This window comes from Lutra lutra, chromosome 11 (genome assembly GCF_902655055.1).
Source record: "Lutra lutra chromosome 11, mLutLut1.2, whole genome shotgun sequence".
In the NCBI taxonomy this organism is placed as follows: domain Eukaryota; kingdom Metazoa; phylum Chordata; class Mammalia; order Carnivora; family Mustelidae; genus Lutra; species Lutra lutra.
In genome coordinates this window covers 37,260,793-37,278,512 of record NC_062288.1, presented here as the reverse complement: position 1 = coordinate 37,278,512, position 17,720 = coordinate 37,260,793, and the positions used below count along the sequence as shown (strand labels likewise).

The 17,720-nt window shown below is 38.1% G+C and overlaps 1 protein-coding gene across 1 annotated transcript in view; it reads right to left on the bottom strand.

Moving 5' to 3' along the window:
- Positions 1 to 227: 227 nt before the first annotated feature.
- VPS50 (VPS50 subunit of EARP/GARPII complex) overlaps positions 228 to 17,720 on the bottom strand; it is a 128,686-nt gene continuing 111,193 nt past the window's right edge. Inside the window, exons 23-28 of the mRNA XM_047694559.1 lie at positions 11,670 to 11,818; positions 10,527 to 10,623; positions 9,377 to 9,535; positions 5,683 to 5,804; positions 3,424 to 3,613; positions 228 to 946 (exon numbers count right to left, since the gene is read on the bottom strand). Coding sequence (XP_047550515.1) covers positions 827 to 946; positions 3,424 to 3,613; positions 5,683 to 5,804; positions 9,377 to 9,535; positions 10,527 to 10,623; positions 11,670 to 11,818 — 837 coding nt within the window. The 3' untranslated portion in view covers positions 228 to 826. The remainder of the gene's footprint in view (positions 947 to 3,423; positions 3,614 to 5,682; positions 5,805 to 9,376; positions 9,536 to 10,526; positions 10,624 to 11,669; positions 11,819 to 17,720) is intronic.

Below are 17,720 nucleotides of genomic sequence, written 5' to 3'. Positions count from 1 at the left end.
AAAAAAAGAAAGAAAGAAAAGGATAGGGAAAAAAAAAAAAAGCCACAATCACTATTCTGGGTGCTACTCAGGCTCTGAAAAGGTACACCCAATGAAATTACTTTTCATCACTGGTACCAAGATGTAAGATCATTAAAATTGTTAGAACACACTGAAAAATTTCATTATTGTTTCATAAATTCTGCCTGCCGTGGAACAGTATCAAAATTTAGTCTCACATAGGCGGATCATGTTAGAGTATAGTATTTATTCAATTTCATCATTTATGATCACTGTTATAACCAAATTAACCCCGACATAAACTCTGACATTTAAAAACACAGAGAACATACTGATTTTTCAGCTATTTTGCTTATGTACACTTTTCAATTCTCATGCAGTGCTCATAATTAGGAGATACTATACATAAACCCTCCCATTTATATATTAAGAACCAAGTAGAGAGGGTAAAAAAAATACCAACATAAATTCATTCTCCGAAAACTGCCCATGGATGTATTATCACTGTTCCTTCTAATTATATACTTACAGTGCATTCTTCAGTAAAATGTGTAACTGCAGTCACATAACAATACTTATGACAAGGCAATGATATCACTTCAGAAAAAGAATACAACAAATGAGACTAAAAGTTGAGGAGAAGGATCAGAGCATATAAAAGTCATTTGAGAACACCACACGAACTTCAGTGTTTTCCACTTCCCAGTTGGAAAGAACATGCACAAAGATTTCTTAGCAGACAACAGTCAGGAGTGCATGAAAAATTGGCTTTCATGTCATATATGTTGAGAGAAGATCAATGCATTGAGAAAAAAGAATGTGTTCATTATCTTTTGGGTCTGTCTATATCATCTATAGCAGCTAGAAGTTTTTGTCTTGCTTTCTTATTGATATGGGATCCCAGGCAAACATTTACCAGATTGGTCAGCTGCTTCGTTGAATACTCCTGCTCGGGGGGGAAAAAAAAAGATCCAAATTTAGTATGCTGAAAGACATGTATTTATCAATGCAAGGAGAGAACGGGCAGATACTCAGTTTTCAGTGGATAGTGACAGAGCACTACAAATCAGTGAAAAGCAGAGGAAATTATAGTTTGAGACATGGACGTGAACTGTTTACTCAGCCTTAATAATAATAAAGACACTGCAGCATACACCGAAACAGAAAGGACTAGAATCTCTTCAATATGGCAGAGTAATCTGACACGCCTATGCTTTTGTTACTTTTAAGACCACATAGTTTATGCTTGTTTTTGTGGAGGTCTTTATTTATGAAGTTACTAAAATACACAGACCTCTCAAATTTTTAAAATGCTACTAAATAACTATTTTCTGGCACTCTATATTTTGCAAACATTCTAGATGAAAGGGAAAAAAATCTCTAACCAAAGAACAATTTTTCTAACTTATGATAAATGAGTAAGGTAACAAGGATCAGAAAGCTACCGGCTTTTAAACCTTCATACTGTCATTGTAGCCAGTAAGTAAAATTAAGACTATAAGTCTCTTGTGCTGTACAAATCTATTTGGTTCCTAAATTTCAGATAATGAGTTCCTAGGAAAAGAATGAATAGGGATTCACTAGAAAGGTTTACATATTGATCTGGTTCTGGAGGATGAATAACAAGAGTTCAGATAAGGAAAGAGAGTCCTATACTACCATCTAGTAAGAAAAGTCATCTGTCTTCACAGGACGTAACCACCTAAAGAGTTTCAAAATATGAGAAAGAGTTCATTTTAAAACCTCAGCAAACTATTCAGTTTGTGTATCTGAGCTCTGGGAGCACCTGTTAGCATCTGGTAAATTCTCTTAATCAGCCAATATTTAACAAGTATCCACTGTCATCAAGCACCAAGCTAGGTAGGCACTGTCCTAGAAGATAGGATATTCGGCTCCTGAGAAAATTTCACTGAATTACAAATATCAGCTAGTTGAGGTTCTCACAAAATGCTAAGCTAAAATTTTGGTGCACTACATTAAAAGAGGAAACTCAAAAATAGGTATCATTCTTCTATCAAATAATGGATATCTAGGAGCTGTGCCTTTCTTCTTAGTTACTTGTACTCTTTCCCTAAACACCTTTCTCAGTAGCAACCTCAAAGTGTTTATAGCTTACTTTACTAAATGGATTCCAGCAACATTCAGCACCCCATCTGTTCCTGGTTTAGCATTCTGGTTTTCAAATGTCAGAAGTCAATGGGACTAAAAGGGACGACATTTTTCTCAATTCTGGTGTACCGATCAAAATCACTGAAAATAATATTACATTTCTACTTTGCTCCCAAAGATCTGAAACTGACCCACGGTGGGCACATTTCCATAAAACTCAGGCTAATATTCATTTCTTTTTTCTAGAGTGCTGAAACCAGACTGGATGAGGCTGATAAAGTAAATATAAATAATTCCTTATTTCCTTACCCAGTCAAATAAAATAAAAATTTACTTAGCTTTTACCCATTATGTTTATAGCTTAAGTAAATGTGATCACTAGAGTTACTGAAGGAATAAAACGAGGTGACAATTTTAATACTTCCCATATTTTCATTAAGTCTATCTTCCCATATTGCCTATCTAGATGAATGATAGAACAATCATATTAGGAAAGCCCCCATACTGAGCATGTTCTGGTGACAGATGTTGAGTTGAACTGTGTCAAAAATGCAGCATCCTAAATAACACTTAATAAATAATACTTTTGGAGCACCTGGGTGGCTCAGTAGGTTAAAGCCTCTGCCTTTGGCTCGGGTCATGATGCCCCACATTGGGCTCTCTGCTCTGTGGGGAGCCTGCTTCCTCCTCTCTCTCTCTCTCTGCCTGCCTCTCTGCCTACTACTTGTGATCTCTGTCTGTCAAATAAATAAATAAAATCTTTAATAAATAAATAAATAAATAAATGATACTTTTCTCTACTTATCTATATATCAACACAAAAGAAAAATGATCGTATCTATACTCAAGGTAAAATCTAACGAAGGAGGAAGTTAAATGTAGCCATTTCAATATTAATATAGTCACTCATCACTAATATATGTCAGTGTGGTCAGGACGACACCAACTCATTGTTGAGAGCTATAAGGCTTAAGTTATATAATAGACATTAGCCTGTGAATCACTTCAATGTTGCTGTCTTCAATTTGTCTTGATGTTAACCAACTTCAGCCTTTTCCCACAACACAGCTGCCTGATAAACACAGCTAAAGTTCAGACTCTGGCTACCTTTCCAGATAATTACTGTTGCAGTTCAGAAAGATCTCAAAGGGATTTGATTACGCAAAGGGCACTGCATAGACAAAGTGTGGATATGGTAAAGAATCAGCTGATGCTTTATATTTCACTTCTGATTTTGAATTATATAATACACCAGACAAGAACAGCACAAAGGAAAAGGAATAAAAACTTAATTAACTGTTTTCCAGCTCTCACCCTGTGCTCTTTGATCCAGCGTTCCATGTCATTCTCGGTTAGATAGTAGGCTTTAATATAGGTTTCCACAAATTCTTTATCAGGAATAGGTCTAATATCTGTTAGTTTTTCAAGTTTCATTAAAAACTGTTGAAAATCCAATTGCATCAAGGCACGACCCTCATTACTACACTTCTTGACGTTGGCATATCTAAGATACACAATAATAAAAAACCAAAAATGAAGCGATGGAAAAAGAAACCTGTAGGTACTCAAACTCTTCGTTAACCCGTGTCTGGACAGATTCTCCAGAAATGAGAGGGTTCTAGGAAAGAGCACATGAGCCTTCTGTCAGAAAGACCGAGCTGCGTTGGGGCCCTCAGCTGTCATTTTGCCTACGGGGCCTCAGCTTCCTCATTCGCAAAGCAGAGAGACTGAATAACTTCTGAAGTTCTTTGCTGCTCAACAGACTACAGTGCCCACTCCCCCACCCCAGTCAATAAACATAATCATCTGTAAGAAAGTTAAACTGGTCTTCCAGTAAATCTGGCTGCCAAGAATTATTTCTAAGCTGGGCTATGAATACTCCGAAGGAATCTTAGTTTCATAAAACTGTTCAGTGGGGTAACTACCGGATGTAAAGGAAACAAAAGCAGTAATTCCCCCATGGACTGTCAGCTGAACCTAAGAAACGTGTGAGCATATAAGCAAAAAAAGGATATACATACTTGTCATAAACTTTATAGACTTATTCTGACACCCCACACTACTGAAAACTGGTGGAGTAGTAATAAGAATGGAGTAGTAATAAGAATGTATTAACCCTAAGAGTACAACATGTTATTATTCGTAAGTCAGTGTCTCATTCCTTCAATAATACAAAATGTGGAGAATCCAACCGCAGGAATGCGGTACTTCCCCTAAGGAAATTTACAAGGACACTGAAGCGCAGATTATTAGAAGTGACCAGGCTTTACTGTTTTGTTTTGTTTTAATAAAAAGTGTTTTGCACCGAAATATAACATTATTCACTTTTCTACCTTATTAAACAAATTTATTAAAAATACTTTTCAGTTGTGACTGTTGACACAGAGCCATTCTGTGATTTCCAGCAACGCTGGTTTCAATATAGAGTGCCAAAACTGTTGTCAGCTTGTCACTGTCACCTTCCCACTCTCTAATACATTCTTCTTTATATCAAAGAAGAAATGAAAAGAAATCAGATAAATGAGAGTGTGGAAATTCAACTGAATGTGCAATTCCAGACCACTGTGAATGGTCTCTGAGACAGCAGCTTGCTTCCCAAACATAGTTTATATTCTAGACATAAGCATCGTCTCTGAGTAAGTGGGAAAATTAGTATTGATAGATCTTCAAACTCAACATATGGAAGATTTATACAGTTTACAATGATATAATAATGATACCACTAACAGACATAGTGGTTATGAGACCTGATTTTGCCATCAGAAGTTCATAAACCTTCTTGGTGTTTGAAAACTATATGAACCTGGGCAATTTATTTAATTTCTTGATTTTCTGAGGTTTTCTCCTTGATAAAACAGAGAGAATGGTTCTATCAAAGAGCTAATGTTAGTGGGGGGTTTGGGGGGTAAGAAAAGAATAAATGAAACAAGATGGGATCAGGAGGGAGATAAACCATAAGTGACTCTTAATCTCACAAAACAAACTGAGGGTTGCTGGGGGGAGTGGGGGAGGGAGAAGGTGGTGGGGTTATGGACATTGGGAGGGTATGTGCTATGGTGAGTGCTGTGAAGTGTGTAAACCTGGCGAATCACAGACCTATACCCCTGGGGATAAAAATACATTATATGTTTATAAAAAAATAAAAAAATTTAATTTAAAAAAAAAAGAGCTAATGTTAGGATTTGCAGATATAATCCTGTGAAGTGCTTGATCCAGTAAATGACACAGAGTGCTCAATAACTGTTATGCATAATCATCATAATAATTATATCATTAGGCAATAATAACTATTATGAGTTTAACTTTCAGATCACCATGAGATGCTATTTTACACTGTCCCCTACTAGCTGGTTCTAGCTGGTTACTAGCTCGTTCTAAAGCACAGACAGCAGAGGCACAGTGGGATTTAAGGTTTCTTCAATAATGTTCTAAAATCAAACCTGAATTATTATAAGATTGTCTGCTGGCCAAGACTTTCTCTACCTATTCTATCTGGTAATGACAACATACAATGTGATCTGTACATTACAATTTGTCACTGAAGAATCAGATAATGCTTTCATGAAAACTTACCCTTCCACAATAGTTCTGTTGGCCAGCCGTATACAGTGTTCCCAAAGTATATTAGACACAGGCAGGGGTATCCGAACTCTCTTAGAAACCTCATTTAACCTCCTGTTAAACTGCTCAAATTCCTAAGAAGACAAAAATTATGGCCATATGAGAATATAATTATAATGTTATATTGCTTTCCCATCTTCCCGGCAAAGAAGATTTAGAAAGACTCAGAATCAAACCAAGTAATACAAAAAGAGAATACAACTATAACTTGGACTTTTTAAGTACTTCACATTGAATAAACTATGGTGTGATACAGAGCACATGACATTTCATCTCCAAGGAAATAAGTGTCATTAATAGATTAAGCAATGCTAACAATGTTCAAATGCGTCTTCATCTCAAATTTTTCTAGTCATGTCAGTATGGATTAAAAGAGTTTAGTAACCTAATATGGCTTTAAAATGATCTTCAAGAAACCCAGTTTAAAAAAATATTTTGATAAGCTTTCAACTCAGAATGAACTGTGAACCCTTTGTAATTTGAGGCTATACTCCCCTAGAGAATAATCAAATAAACTATTCTCTATCTTAAACATTCTTTAAAAGTAAATTAGTTATTATATTCTAAATGATTTGAAAGCAATGAATAGCTGCAAATTTTTAGTGCAAAGGAAAAAATAAAACATAAAATACTTCCTATTTCCTACAGAAAAACTGAGTATTTTTATTACTTATTAGGAACTTTCATGATACCGCTCTACTAAAAATAAAAATGTATGTAGCTAATTTAGACAAATTCTAACAATTTCATGAAAACAAACAGTTTACCCTTCAATAAATGTATTTCTAGTTTCTTTGGGCTACTGTCACCTAAATATGTTCATTTACAAAAGTAAATGCTATCGCTCCTTCCCTGACAATACATTTCAAGTGAATTTAACAAGATTTAAAATGGCATTTTTTTTTTCTTTAGTTTCCTCAAGACAGCAGGTACATAATGCTTAACAAGTCAAGAGTGACATGTGTTCAAATTCTCTAATAACACACAGGAGGGAAAAAAAAAAATCTAATCTAATCATCACCACTCAAGCTACCACATGATTACTTATCATCCTTTTGCTTTTCTGTTAATCACATTTTTTAAAATTTATTTTTGACAGTTAACTGCTTTTAATTATTTATGAAAAAGTGAATTTTCAATCCACCAAGCTTCCTTTTTGAAATTCAAAGTAAAATAAATAATTGCTCTTTATCCTTTCCATTTTATGAATCTAGCGGAACACTAGTATTTGCTATCGTATTTATGCTTCACTGCAGTAAACCCTGCTTTAGATTTCCAGTCATGATTCAGTGCTTTCATGAATATTTTAAAAATAAAGTTATATGCTGTGGCACCTGGGTGGCCTGGTCACTTAAGCATCTGCCTTCGGCTCAGATCAGGATCCCCGGGTCCTGGGATGGAGCCCTGCCTTGGGCTCCCTGCTCAACAGGCAGTCTTCTGCTCCCTCTCCCTCTTCTCCTCTGCTTCTGCTCATACTCTCTCTATTGCTCTCAATCTCTCTCAAATAAATAAATAAAACCTTAAAAAAAAAGTTATATGCTAACTGTAAACAATGTCATTCTACTCACTGCTAACTTCAATGTTTAAGAATGTTTGTTGTTAAATGAACAATAAAACCATTTCATTTTACTTAAGATTTCTGAGGGGCAACAAATGCAGATTTGTTGGATCCAACAAATTGAATGAATCCAAAGGTTTGGATTTGGAAAAGTAAAAGAACAAATAAAAGTTATATAAGAGCTTCTTTAGGAGAGGTTTTAAGCTGCTAAAAACTGGTTCAGGTTAATAATCTTAATAAGTTTGGTTCTTTCTTACAGTATTAATGTTTCTTATAATTAAAAATAACTAGGGGCGCCTGGGAGGCTCAATCTGTTGAGCATCCGACTCTTGGTTTTGGGTCAGTCATGATCTCAGTCGTGGAATCGAGTGTCATATCCAGCTCAGTGCTGAATCTGCTCAAGATTCTCTCTCCCTCTCCCTGCTCATGGTACACATGCTCTCTCTCTCCAATAAATAAAATCTTAAACAAACAAACAAACAAAAACAAGAAGAACTAAGGCTCCATCTAGTATATATATTCACTGAGTGCAGAAATCTCTGTCTTCTTGCTTCCCTATGAATACCATGGTTGGCATGCCATAAAAAATAAAATCAACTTTTCAAAACCAAAATTGTTTAAAAAAAAAAAGCGTATGAGGTTATTTATAAAATACATTTGATTATCACATTCCAAATTAAGATTCCCAACTGAAGTTTTATGGGAACCCTAGAAATCAAAGTTCTCCCAGGGAAGCAATTAGAGAGCACCCTCAGACCCAACAGTAACCCCTAGACACTGCTAACTTTTCTCCCACCCTTAGTTCCGGAGTAGTCTGGGGAGGGTCTCGCAATCTCCATTACAGAGTTCCAGGAGGTCACCAGGCAGAGAGATGATGAATTCCACCACTATCTCTGTTCTGATCTCTGGCTTTGCTTACTGGTTCACAAGTGTTCCGGCTACCATCTGTTGCCCTGACTAAGCAGTAAGAATGTTTGTGTGAATGAGAGAAAAGCCAGGAGCTTAAGAAGGGCCAATTTTCTTTTCACTAACAAATATGAAAATCAAGACTTTTCTGAAAGCGTTTTTCATCTCCTCAAATGCCCTTGCTTCTCCTCAGATATCCACAAGGCTCATCTCCTCGCTTCCTTCGGGCTGCTCCCCAATTCTCACTTCATCTCCTGATAAGTATCCCCTTCTGTGACCACATGTAAATAAACAATATTGCTCCCAAACCACACCTTGCACTCTCTAACCCTCCTCTGCTGCTTATTTATTTTTTCACAGAGCTATTAATTAATTGACATATTTTATCTTAATTTAGGTCTTTACTGTTGTCTCCGTGCTGGCATGTAAATTCCCTGGGGATATGTAAATTTCTTAATCACAACTATGCTGTCAACACCTAGATCAGTGTGTGGCACATGCAGGTGATCTATAAATATCTCTTGATGCATAAATGACAAGAGGTGTACAATTCTTTCCAGAAAACTTTTAAATGTAAGTTGTAAATGCAAAGGTGTTTGCATGACACATTGCAAAAGTAATGTAATTTCTGGAAAAACACAACAATGATAACACAGAATAATCAGGGGCTTGGTCTCTTGCTAATAAATCTACACAACTACGGAAACATCTAATTAAATAGAAATATCTTCTTGTCACCATAGTCCTGGTTATTGAAATTACTTAAAATGAAAGTCAGCCAAGACATCCCAATCAAAATCTAATTCAAGATGGGAAATTAGTGAGCAAAACCAAAAAAAAATCTATGGGTGGGAGGTTGGGGGCACCAGGTGGTGGGTATTGTAGAGGGCACGGATTGCATAGAGCACTGGGTGTGGTGCAAAAATAATGAATATTGTTATGCTGAAAAAATAAAAATTAAAAAAAAAAATCTATGAAGAATTCTTAGGTCTAAAAGAACACAAAATTCAAAAACAAGTCTATTCCGATTCAGGGGCATTAATACCATGATGCTAGAAATGTGGTCATAACGATAATCCCACTACTTCAGAGCAAGTGCAACACTACTTCAGAGCAAGTGCAATGACAGGTACAGTTCTCCTGGCAGACTCATCTTTAACAAAGGCGTTTCCGCGTACTTGCCTTCAGCAGTGCATCTACATAGATGTTGTGCTGTGACATAATTTCTTTTACGTCCCACTTCACATTAGCCATCAGGAGCAGCATCTGTTCATAATCAATAGCTTTACCGGCTACAATCCAATAAATTGGTTTGCGTAGTTCACTGGCAGTCGAGACTGTCTGAAATACATTTCACAGAAAGGAAAACAAATATTTTCTAAAAGTATCAAGTTTATAAAAAAGATTTTGTATCTATTTCGAGTATATATCACATCTAAAAATAAAACATACACAACTGGATATTTAAATTATGAAAACACTTCAGTTCGTTGGCAAAGGACTTACTCAAAACACTTTTGAGACATAGAATCAACTTGAGGTCACTGATGCCACAACAATAAAAGAACCACAGATTCTCATGGAGATGAGCAAATATCTCCCATGTTTTTTTCACTTCTGTCCATTTCCACTCTACCTGCCCCATCAGGAGAGTTTGTCATCTCTCAGATGTATACTCATGACAGCCTACAAGCCAGGCTCCCTGCCCACAGGCCTGCCATCTATTGCTGCCAACCCCTCTTTCTGAAACACAAACTGAACAGGCCACTTCCCGGTTTCAAATCCTCTGGTCCCTTCCCAGTGCCCTGCAAACAGAGCCCACATCCTGGCTGAGAGCACCAGCATCAGTGGCTCCTGCTTCTTCCTCCAGCTGTCTCTCTCACCACTGGCCCCTTCCCCTGCTCTGACAGTCTTTGAGTTCTAGGGAGCGGACTCGCACCAGGCTCTCTCTCACTGGCTGGTCTCCTGTGAGCCATTCCCTTAGCTTGCAATATACTCCCACCGCAGCCACCTGCCCTGGTTTAAACAACCCTCCCCCAGACAGCCTCTCTAGAAAACCTTCTCCCAATGACACCTCCTTTCCTCCTCCTGCCAATGTTAAAAACCCTGCTGCTGTCTCTTTCCCCTTATCATACTTTATTGTAAATACAGTTGTAATGTGCATTGGATGAAAAGGTATAGGAGCTGCTCAGTAAGTATTTATTTACTATGGGAATTCATGAGTGAATAAACGCATGTTAATTGCTCTCCTGGAACCTGGAGACTGGCCACCAGTTAAAAAACCCCAAATAATGTGCTCCCAGCTGAAATGACATCCAAGAGTGTCTCTGACCTGAGAATAAAACTGCTGAAGAAAGGGCTTTTTGACTGCAGGCATCACGGCATCCAGATGGGGTTGAAGGAACTCAAACTGTTCAGCCAAGAATACCCTAAAGGGAATAAAGAACGCATTGCATAAGCAGAGGGCGCGATCCATGGCCTGTCAAGACTTCTGTGCAAGTCACCTTTAAGATCTCTAAGCACAAGTTCGACTGTTAAAATTCCTCTCCACTTGAGTGAACTACCTTGTATTAGCTCATTTACAACCTACCCAAAAGTTACTGCTGAGCTTATCACGGATTGGGAGCAGACGTGGAAGAAGAAGACTTCAAATAAACTGCTCAGAAATCACAAGCTGTACAGCTAGGCTGCTCTGCGTGTGACACAGAAGCACAGATCACAGGAGAGATGGAAGAAAAAAATTTAACAGGCTTTTTTTTTTTTTTTTTAAAGGATTTCCTGTAAGGATCCCATTTAATTATATAGAACAGAGAGTTGAATTCACAGATTTAACATCTGGCTGGCACATCTCCTAAGTAACCTCATGCAGCAAACTGTAGCTTGGCTGAGATATACGCGTGAACTTCAGGTCAGGAGGCTGCTGTGTGGGAGTGGAGTCATTTGAACTGAGATTTGTCAGCAGCTGCCCTGTTTTTCTCTATTTTTTGTTTTATGTACGCAAAAACTCTTAACTGATGCTGGACTACATTTTATAGAAGAAGTCATGTGCTTTACCTGTATTAAAAATGGGGGATTTATAAAGGTCAGGAAGCATTCCTGCTGATGTCGAGGGCTAACTATATTTAACACTAAACTGACGCTGTAACTAGTTTCTCTAGAATCACGATTTGGCAGGAAAATATAAAGTATGCTATGATGTGGTTACTCTTTTGTAAAGTTTTACTTTAAAGCAAGGATCATGTTGCTCAAGACTGAAACCTAAAAGATTTCCCTTTTTCCACTGACATAACTGAACACCAACCATGCAGTTTTAAAAAATCGGTTGGTGATCTATTTCAGGAGAGACTTCTCAGAAATAAATAAGTGACACTCAGAAGTAGGAGAAGGATGCAGCTAGAAATCTAATTACACAGTGCTTATTTTTATAATTTTTCTTAAATACTTAAAGGCAAAGCAACAGGTTTTAACAACTTACAAGGATTCTGTGGCTACCACTCTTTCTGCCAGCCCATACAACGTATCCCCAGATGTCAAAACCACCAGGTGACTGAGGTGTGGGCTTGGCACTTTCTCCTTTCTCTCTTCTGCTGCTGTGAGGGTGGCAGTAGGATCAGCTGAAACTTCCTGAAAACACAACACATGTGCACACACAGCGTGAAATCAAATCTAAGAGTAATAAACCATGTGGTTTTACAAAACTGGACCTGTAATTAAAATACTCGTAGGCAGGCATATTAATCACATTTAGTTTCCGTTCTTTCTTCTCCTTCTTTTATATTTTCTAACTACTGGAAATTTCCTTTCTATACTAAGTGAAAACGATCTAACTCCATATGCTATTATCTGTGCATGACCTAAAATCGGCCAACACAAGCAATATTTATGAATTGGAAGATGTTTCATAGAGACAATAGCAAGATGCCCTTCGAGAACCTGTAAATGAGGAAAGAGAGACAAGTCTCTGGAGGACTGAGCTGGCACATTCCAAAATTATGGTGTGGTTAACCATTTCACATCCACACTTTAATCAAGGTAACCCTGGTATAATCTCAAGAAGGCAGGACTAGAATGCACTTATAAACTGAAACTGAGCTAACTGGGTTGGTAGATGTCTGGAGTCATGTTACTGATGAGAAGGAAGGTGGCTAATGGGAATCAAAGAAAGGGATGCCTGAAGAGCAGGATGTATTGATTTTAAAAGATCCTCCAAGAAAATAAGGGCACAAAAATTGGATACAAACAAGTCTAAAAGTGTACAAAATGTAGATCTCGATTACTTCTTAAATGAATTATATAGTCACAAATCTCCAACACTTGCCTTATGAATGAAAGGACTCTGGGAGCATAACAGGTTTATAAATTTAGCGAAATGGAACTAAAACATTATAAAACCTTCCAATTTAGAAAATGGTTTTATTCTTCTTTAGTTCTTTTTTTGTATCCTATCTTCCACAAAAGATATTGTTTTCTTCAATCTCTAATTACTCAATTAGCATTTAAAAGTTATTTTGGTAACAACTGTGCTTTCTCTAAGGGAGAATTGGGATAAGGAAACTATGCAAGTTAATCAAAGTCACAGCGCCATTATTTATTTTCTCCTACTAGAAAGGAAAATAATCACCCGCCTCCTGTGCGCACACACACACACACACACACACAGTCATAAAATGGCTGCCTGTGCTATTTCATTTAATGCCAGTGTTTATGTAATCACCATCTACCAGACTACCTAAGTGAGGAACCCTGGAATCATTCCTGTCTCCCCTTTCCCTCCCCACTCCATCGTGCCTAAGCACACACCTCTCCTTTGTTTCTTCCTGTCACTGCTTCATTGGTACCAAGGCCCCACAGCATTCTTACGTGAACTAACAGTCCCCAAACAGAGACCTCTCCCTCTGGCTTCTCCTATTTCTACTTCACGTTGCACACAATTCACTGGCTGATTTTTCTAGAATAGCTAAGTGATCTTTCTAAAATGGAGACATTACCACACCACTCCCCATTTTAAAAGTCTCAATTGACTATACAGGCCTTACAGACAAAAGCCTAAACTTGTTGCCATGATATTACCAGCTACCTTGCCAGCTTCACTTCCAAGTAATCTGCTACGCCCCTAGGGTCTAGCCGCATTGGGCTACTTGTTATACCTGTCCTACTGACACTCTTCTCTTACCAGTTCTCTCTGCTCTTTGCCTAGTTCTATCCTCATCTTTCAAGTCTGAGGTCATACTTAACCCCCTTTCTATTACTTTCTCAGTCTCCCAAGAATAATTAGTATCTTACTTCTGTTTTTGGGGTTTTTTTTTAAAGATTTTATTTATTTATTTGACAGAGAGAGAGAGCGCGCACACACAAGCAGGGGGAACTGCAGGCAGAGGGAGAGGGAGAAGCAGTCTTCCCACTGAGCAGAGACCCGATGTAGGACTCAATCCCAGGACCCTGGGATCATGACCAGAGCTGAAGGCAGACACTTAACCGACTGAGCCACGGAAGCACCCAGTATCTTACTTGTGTTAATGTTACTTACACATATACCTATTTCTGTATATGGCATCAAGTGCACTTTGTCAGTTGTGGTTTCCTGGACCCTCCACCTCACCGAGTTCTTGGGAGTATTAGAACCAATTTCATCATTTTTGTATCTCAAGACCTTGGGCATGCCTCCTTCATGAGCAGACCCTCAAACAGTTTAACTGATGAAGATGGTAAGGGAGTCTTTACTTCATCTCCTCTTATTCTCTTTCAAGCCCATTCCAATCAGGTTTTTGTCTATTCTATTCTAAAAAAACAGTTATCAAGGTTCCCAGTGGCTTCTTATGGGCAAGTCCAACAGTCAGTTCTAAATACCTTTTTTATTTAAACTATACTATAGCATCCTACATGGCTAATCCTAAAAAGCTTTCTTCACTTAGTTTCCAGAGTACCATACCCTCCTGGTTCTTCTCCTACACCACTGGCCGCTTCTCAGATTCCTTTGCTAGTCTGTCCTTTTCTCCCTGACCTTTAAACCCTGGAGTGTCCTAGAGTTTACCCCTCAGACTTCTCTCACTCAAATTCTACTTCCTAGATGATTTCATCCCCCATTTTAAATATCCACATGCCAAGAGCTCAAAATTTACATGCTAGCCCTGACCTCTCTCTTACCTTTAGTGCATTTAACATATCTGAAAACTGAACTCAAATATGTCCCTCCTAAAAGTCTTATCCATCTCCAATAATAGCACCACCATTCTCCAGAACTTAGGTGTCATTGTTGACTCCTCTCATGGTCATACCCCACTTATAATCCAGCAACAAATCTAGATGGATGGGTCTACCTTCAAAACAGATCCAGAATCTGACCATGTCTCACTACTTCTTCCACTCTAACTGGTACAAGCTACCTTCTCTCTCTCCTTAATTGTGATACACTATAGTGAAAATAATTCTCTTTTACCTAATTAAGGCAGATCATGTCAACTCTCCTGCTAAAGCTCTTCCAACAGCTTCCTGTCTTCCTCAGAGTAAAATCCAAAGGCCTTACATGGATCTAGGCTCTGGCTATCTCTTTGATTTTATCTATCACCAGCCCTCCTACTTGCTTTGTTCTGGTTATCCTCACCTCTGTGCTGTTCCTGGAATAGGTCAGACATGGTCCCATCTCAGGGCCTTTGCAACCCCTGTTTCCTCCACCTGAGACACTTCTCTCCAAAATATTCCCTCTCTACTAGCAAACGAGTTGCACATGAGTAGGGAGTTTTGTCAGACTGCTCTCTCCCCACCAAAACTGTATCCTCAACTCCCAGACAGGGTCTAGCATCATACATAAAGTGTTCAATAAATAGGCACTAAATAAATGTTGTTAAATAAATGAATTCTCATTCAGGTGACTCACTCCTCTATTTCTTCCTTCAGGGATCTACCTCAATGTTATCTTCCCAGAGAGGCCTTGTGTGATCACCTAAACAAAATCATACCCCTTCTCTTCTCTTTCTATCCTTTCCTAGTTTTTTTTTTTTTTTTTTTTTTTTTTTTTGGTAATTCCTGACACAATCGGACATTAAATTGGATATTCGTTATTCCTATCTGCCTCTTCTACCAGAAGGACCACCCGCTGGTCTTCCATAAGGTACCGTGGCACTCAATGTGTGCTTGTTGAATGAATTAATAATAAAGATAGCTATCCAACTATTGCATATCCCTTGAGTCTTTTTAAGATTTTATTTATTTATTTGACAGAGAGATAGAACCAGAGAGCACAAGCAAGGGGAGTGGCAGAGGGAGAAACAGCAGGCTCCCCCATGAACAGGGAGCCTGATGTAGGGCTTAATCCCAGGACCCTGAGATCATCACCTGAACAGAAGGCAGGCACTTAACCAACTGAGCCACTGAGTCAGCAAGGCACCCCATGAGTCTCATACTCTCCTCACATAGCTCCTTGCCTTCCACCTACTTCCAATATTATACTTCCAATACCTCCTATAATACTCTGTATTTTCTCTTTGTGAATATCCATCTCACAGCAAGTCAATGGATGGTGAGGAAGAAGACTTAATGAAACCTTGAAACAAACAAACAAACAAACAAAAACTAATAAAGGAATTAGGGGAAGAGATAACTCACTTGGGCCAGATGGCTAAGCTAGACCAAGTGGCCCAAAGGAGCAGAAAGAGGAATAACAGAAAATAATTCCAGAGAGGTAGATTTGGCTACATCACAACAAAGCACTTTCTATCAGACAGAAGTATAAGGCAGGGAAGGTTATGAGTTTCTTACTGGAAAGAGGTTCAATCAGAAGCTGACAGCTACTCAGAATGTATAGAACTGTACAGGTTAAAGGAGCACAAATAAGTTTCCTTCTATGGCTTTATAAGGAGAAACTTGGAGAATTATACTCCACAACTATATACTAGGCATCAAGCACCCCTCTTTTTTTTTTTTTTAAAAGATTTATTTATTTGAGAGAGAGCGTGAGAGAGAGAGAGTACACATGCACAAGCAGTGGGGAGGAGGCAGAGGGAGAGGAATAGGGAGAAGCAGACTACCCACTCACTGAGCGGGGAGTCTGAGGTAGAACTTGATCCCAGGACCCCGGGATCATGACCTGAGCTGAAGGCAGCCGGTTAACTGATTAAACCACCCAAGTGCCCCAAACATACCCTGTTTTAAAATATTTTGTAATTATACTGACAAAAACGGACGTGAACTTTCTGCCAATATTGCACAATCTCAAACCCAGAATAGCTCCAGCATAACCATGTACACCATGAATACCACACATTGACACTAGCAGAGTAACTTCTGAATTTCATTCTTTTATGATTAGGTATCACTGTATGTGTACTAAAAAATAAAAATATCTTTAAAAACTGAAAAATTCCTGTGAATGTAGTAGATATTAACTAGCTAATTTAGGATAGAAGAGGGAGGTGGTGCTAAAAGGTGACAGAAGGCAATGATCTGTGGCCTGAGAGAAATGAAGTTTATCTCTGGGTATACGGAAAGGCCACAAGCACTCACCTACTCCCTCCTTACTACTCCTCACCTACCTGCCATTCAAATGTGCTGAACTCCCTCTTTACTCACGGAGCTCTTCCACAAGAACATTCTTGCAGTGATCACTGGAATTGTTGCTCCCACTTCAAAGGGCTTTTGCATTTGGATACCGTTCTTTGTTCCTCGTTAACACTGGCATTTGGGGCATCAAAATTATAGTAATTACCTGCTCAAAGGCTAAAGTTCTGTGTTCACATTTGGGGAAATAAGCTTGAGAGAGCAAGAGAGTCACAAAAACGTCAAGCGGATTTAAATAAACGGCACTTGCTTACTGCACACTTGAATGGAAAAGCTTCTAAGCTGGATCAGTGTTTAGATTACACCAGTACAACAAGGAAAAGACATAAAACCCTTTGAAGACTTTGAGAAATAAAACCTTAACCAAAATCTTTACTTTCACACTGAAAGTCACAATATTGAACCTCTCCTGCCACTGATAATTTACTACTACAAAGAGAAATCGTTTTTATTGGCTTTTCCGGACCCGTTTAAAATATATTTTTATTATCGATGATTTCAAGTTAGTCAAAGATCTTAAAGCCAACAATTTGGCATCAGCGAGTGTATAGCTAAAAATTCACAGTTCTGATACCACTATGACCTATACCAGCTTCCCTTTCTTCCTTCCCCTAGTAGGCTCCCTTTCTTGAACTTCTATTTGATGTGTCAAATTTTATTTAACTTGAATATATATGATAAAAAATTTCAGGTGGCATTTTTAAGATCATAATGATTCCATGATACCTTCTACAGCTTAGAAGCAAAATTTAGAAGATATGTATGGAGAAAACACAATAACCAAAAATGTGCTTATTAAACTTTTAACCAACACATAGAGGAAATACAAGAGAAAGTACAACTTTCATTTAGTGGCTCCAGATTGATTAGGCTATAAATTACTTTAACAACCAAAGACTGTATTGAATAGCAAGAAACCAATTAATGTTCTCTGCCAATGTAGATGCAAACTAATGAAGTGAAGAAAAATTAA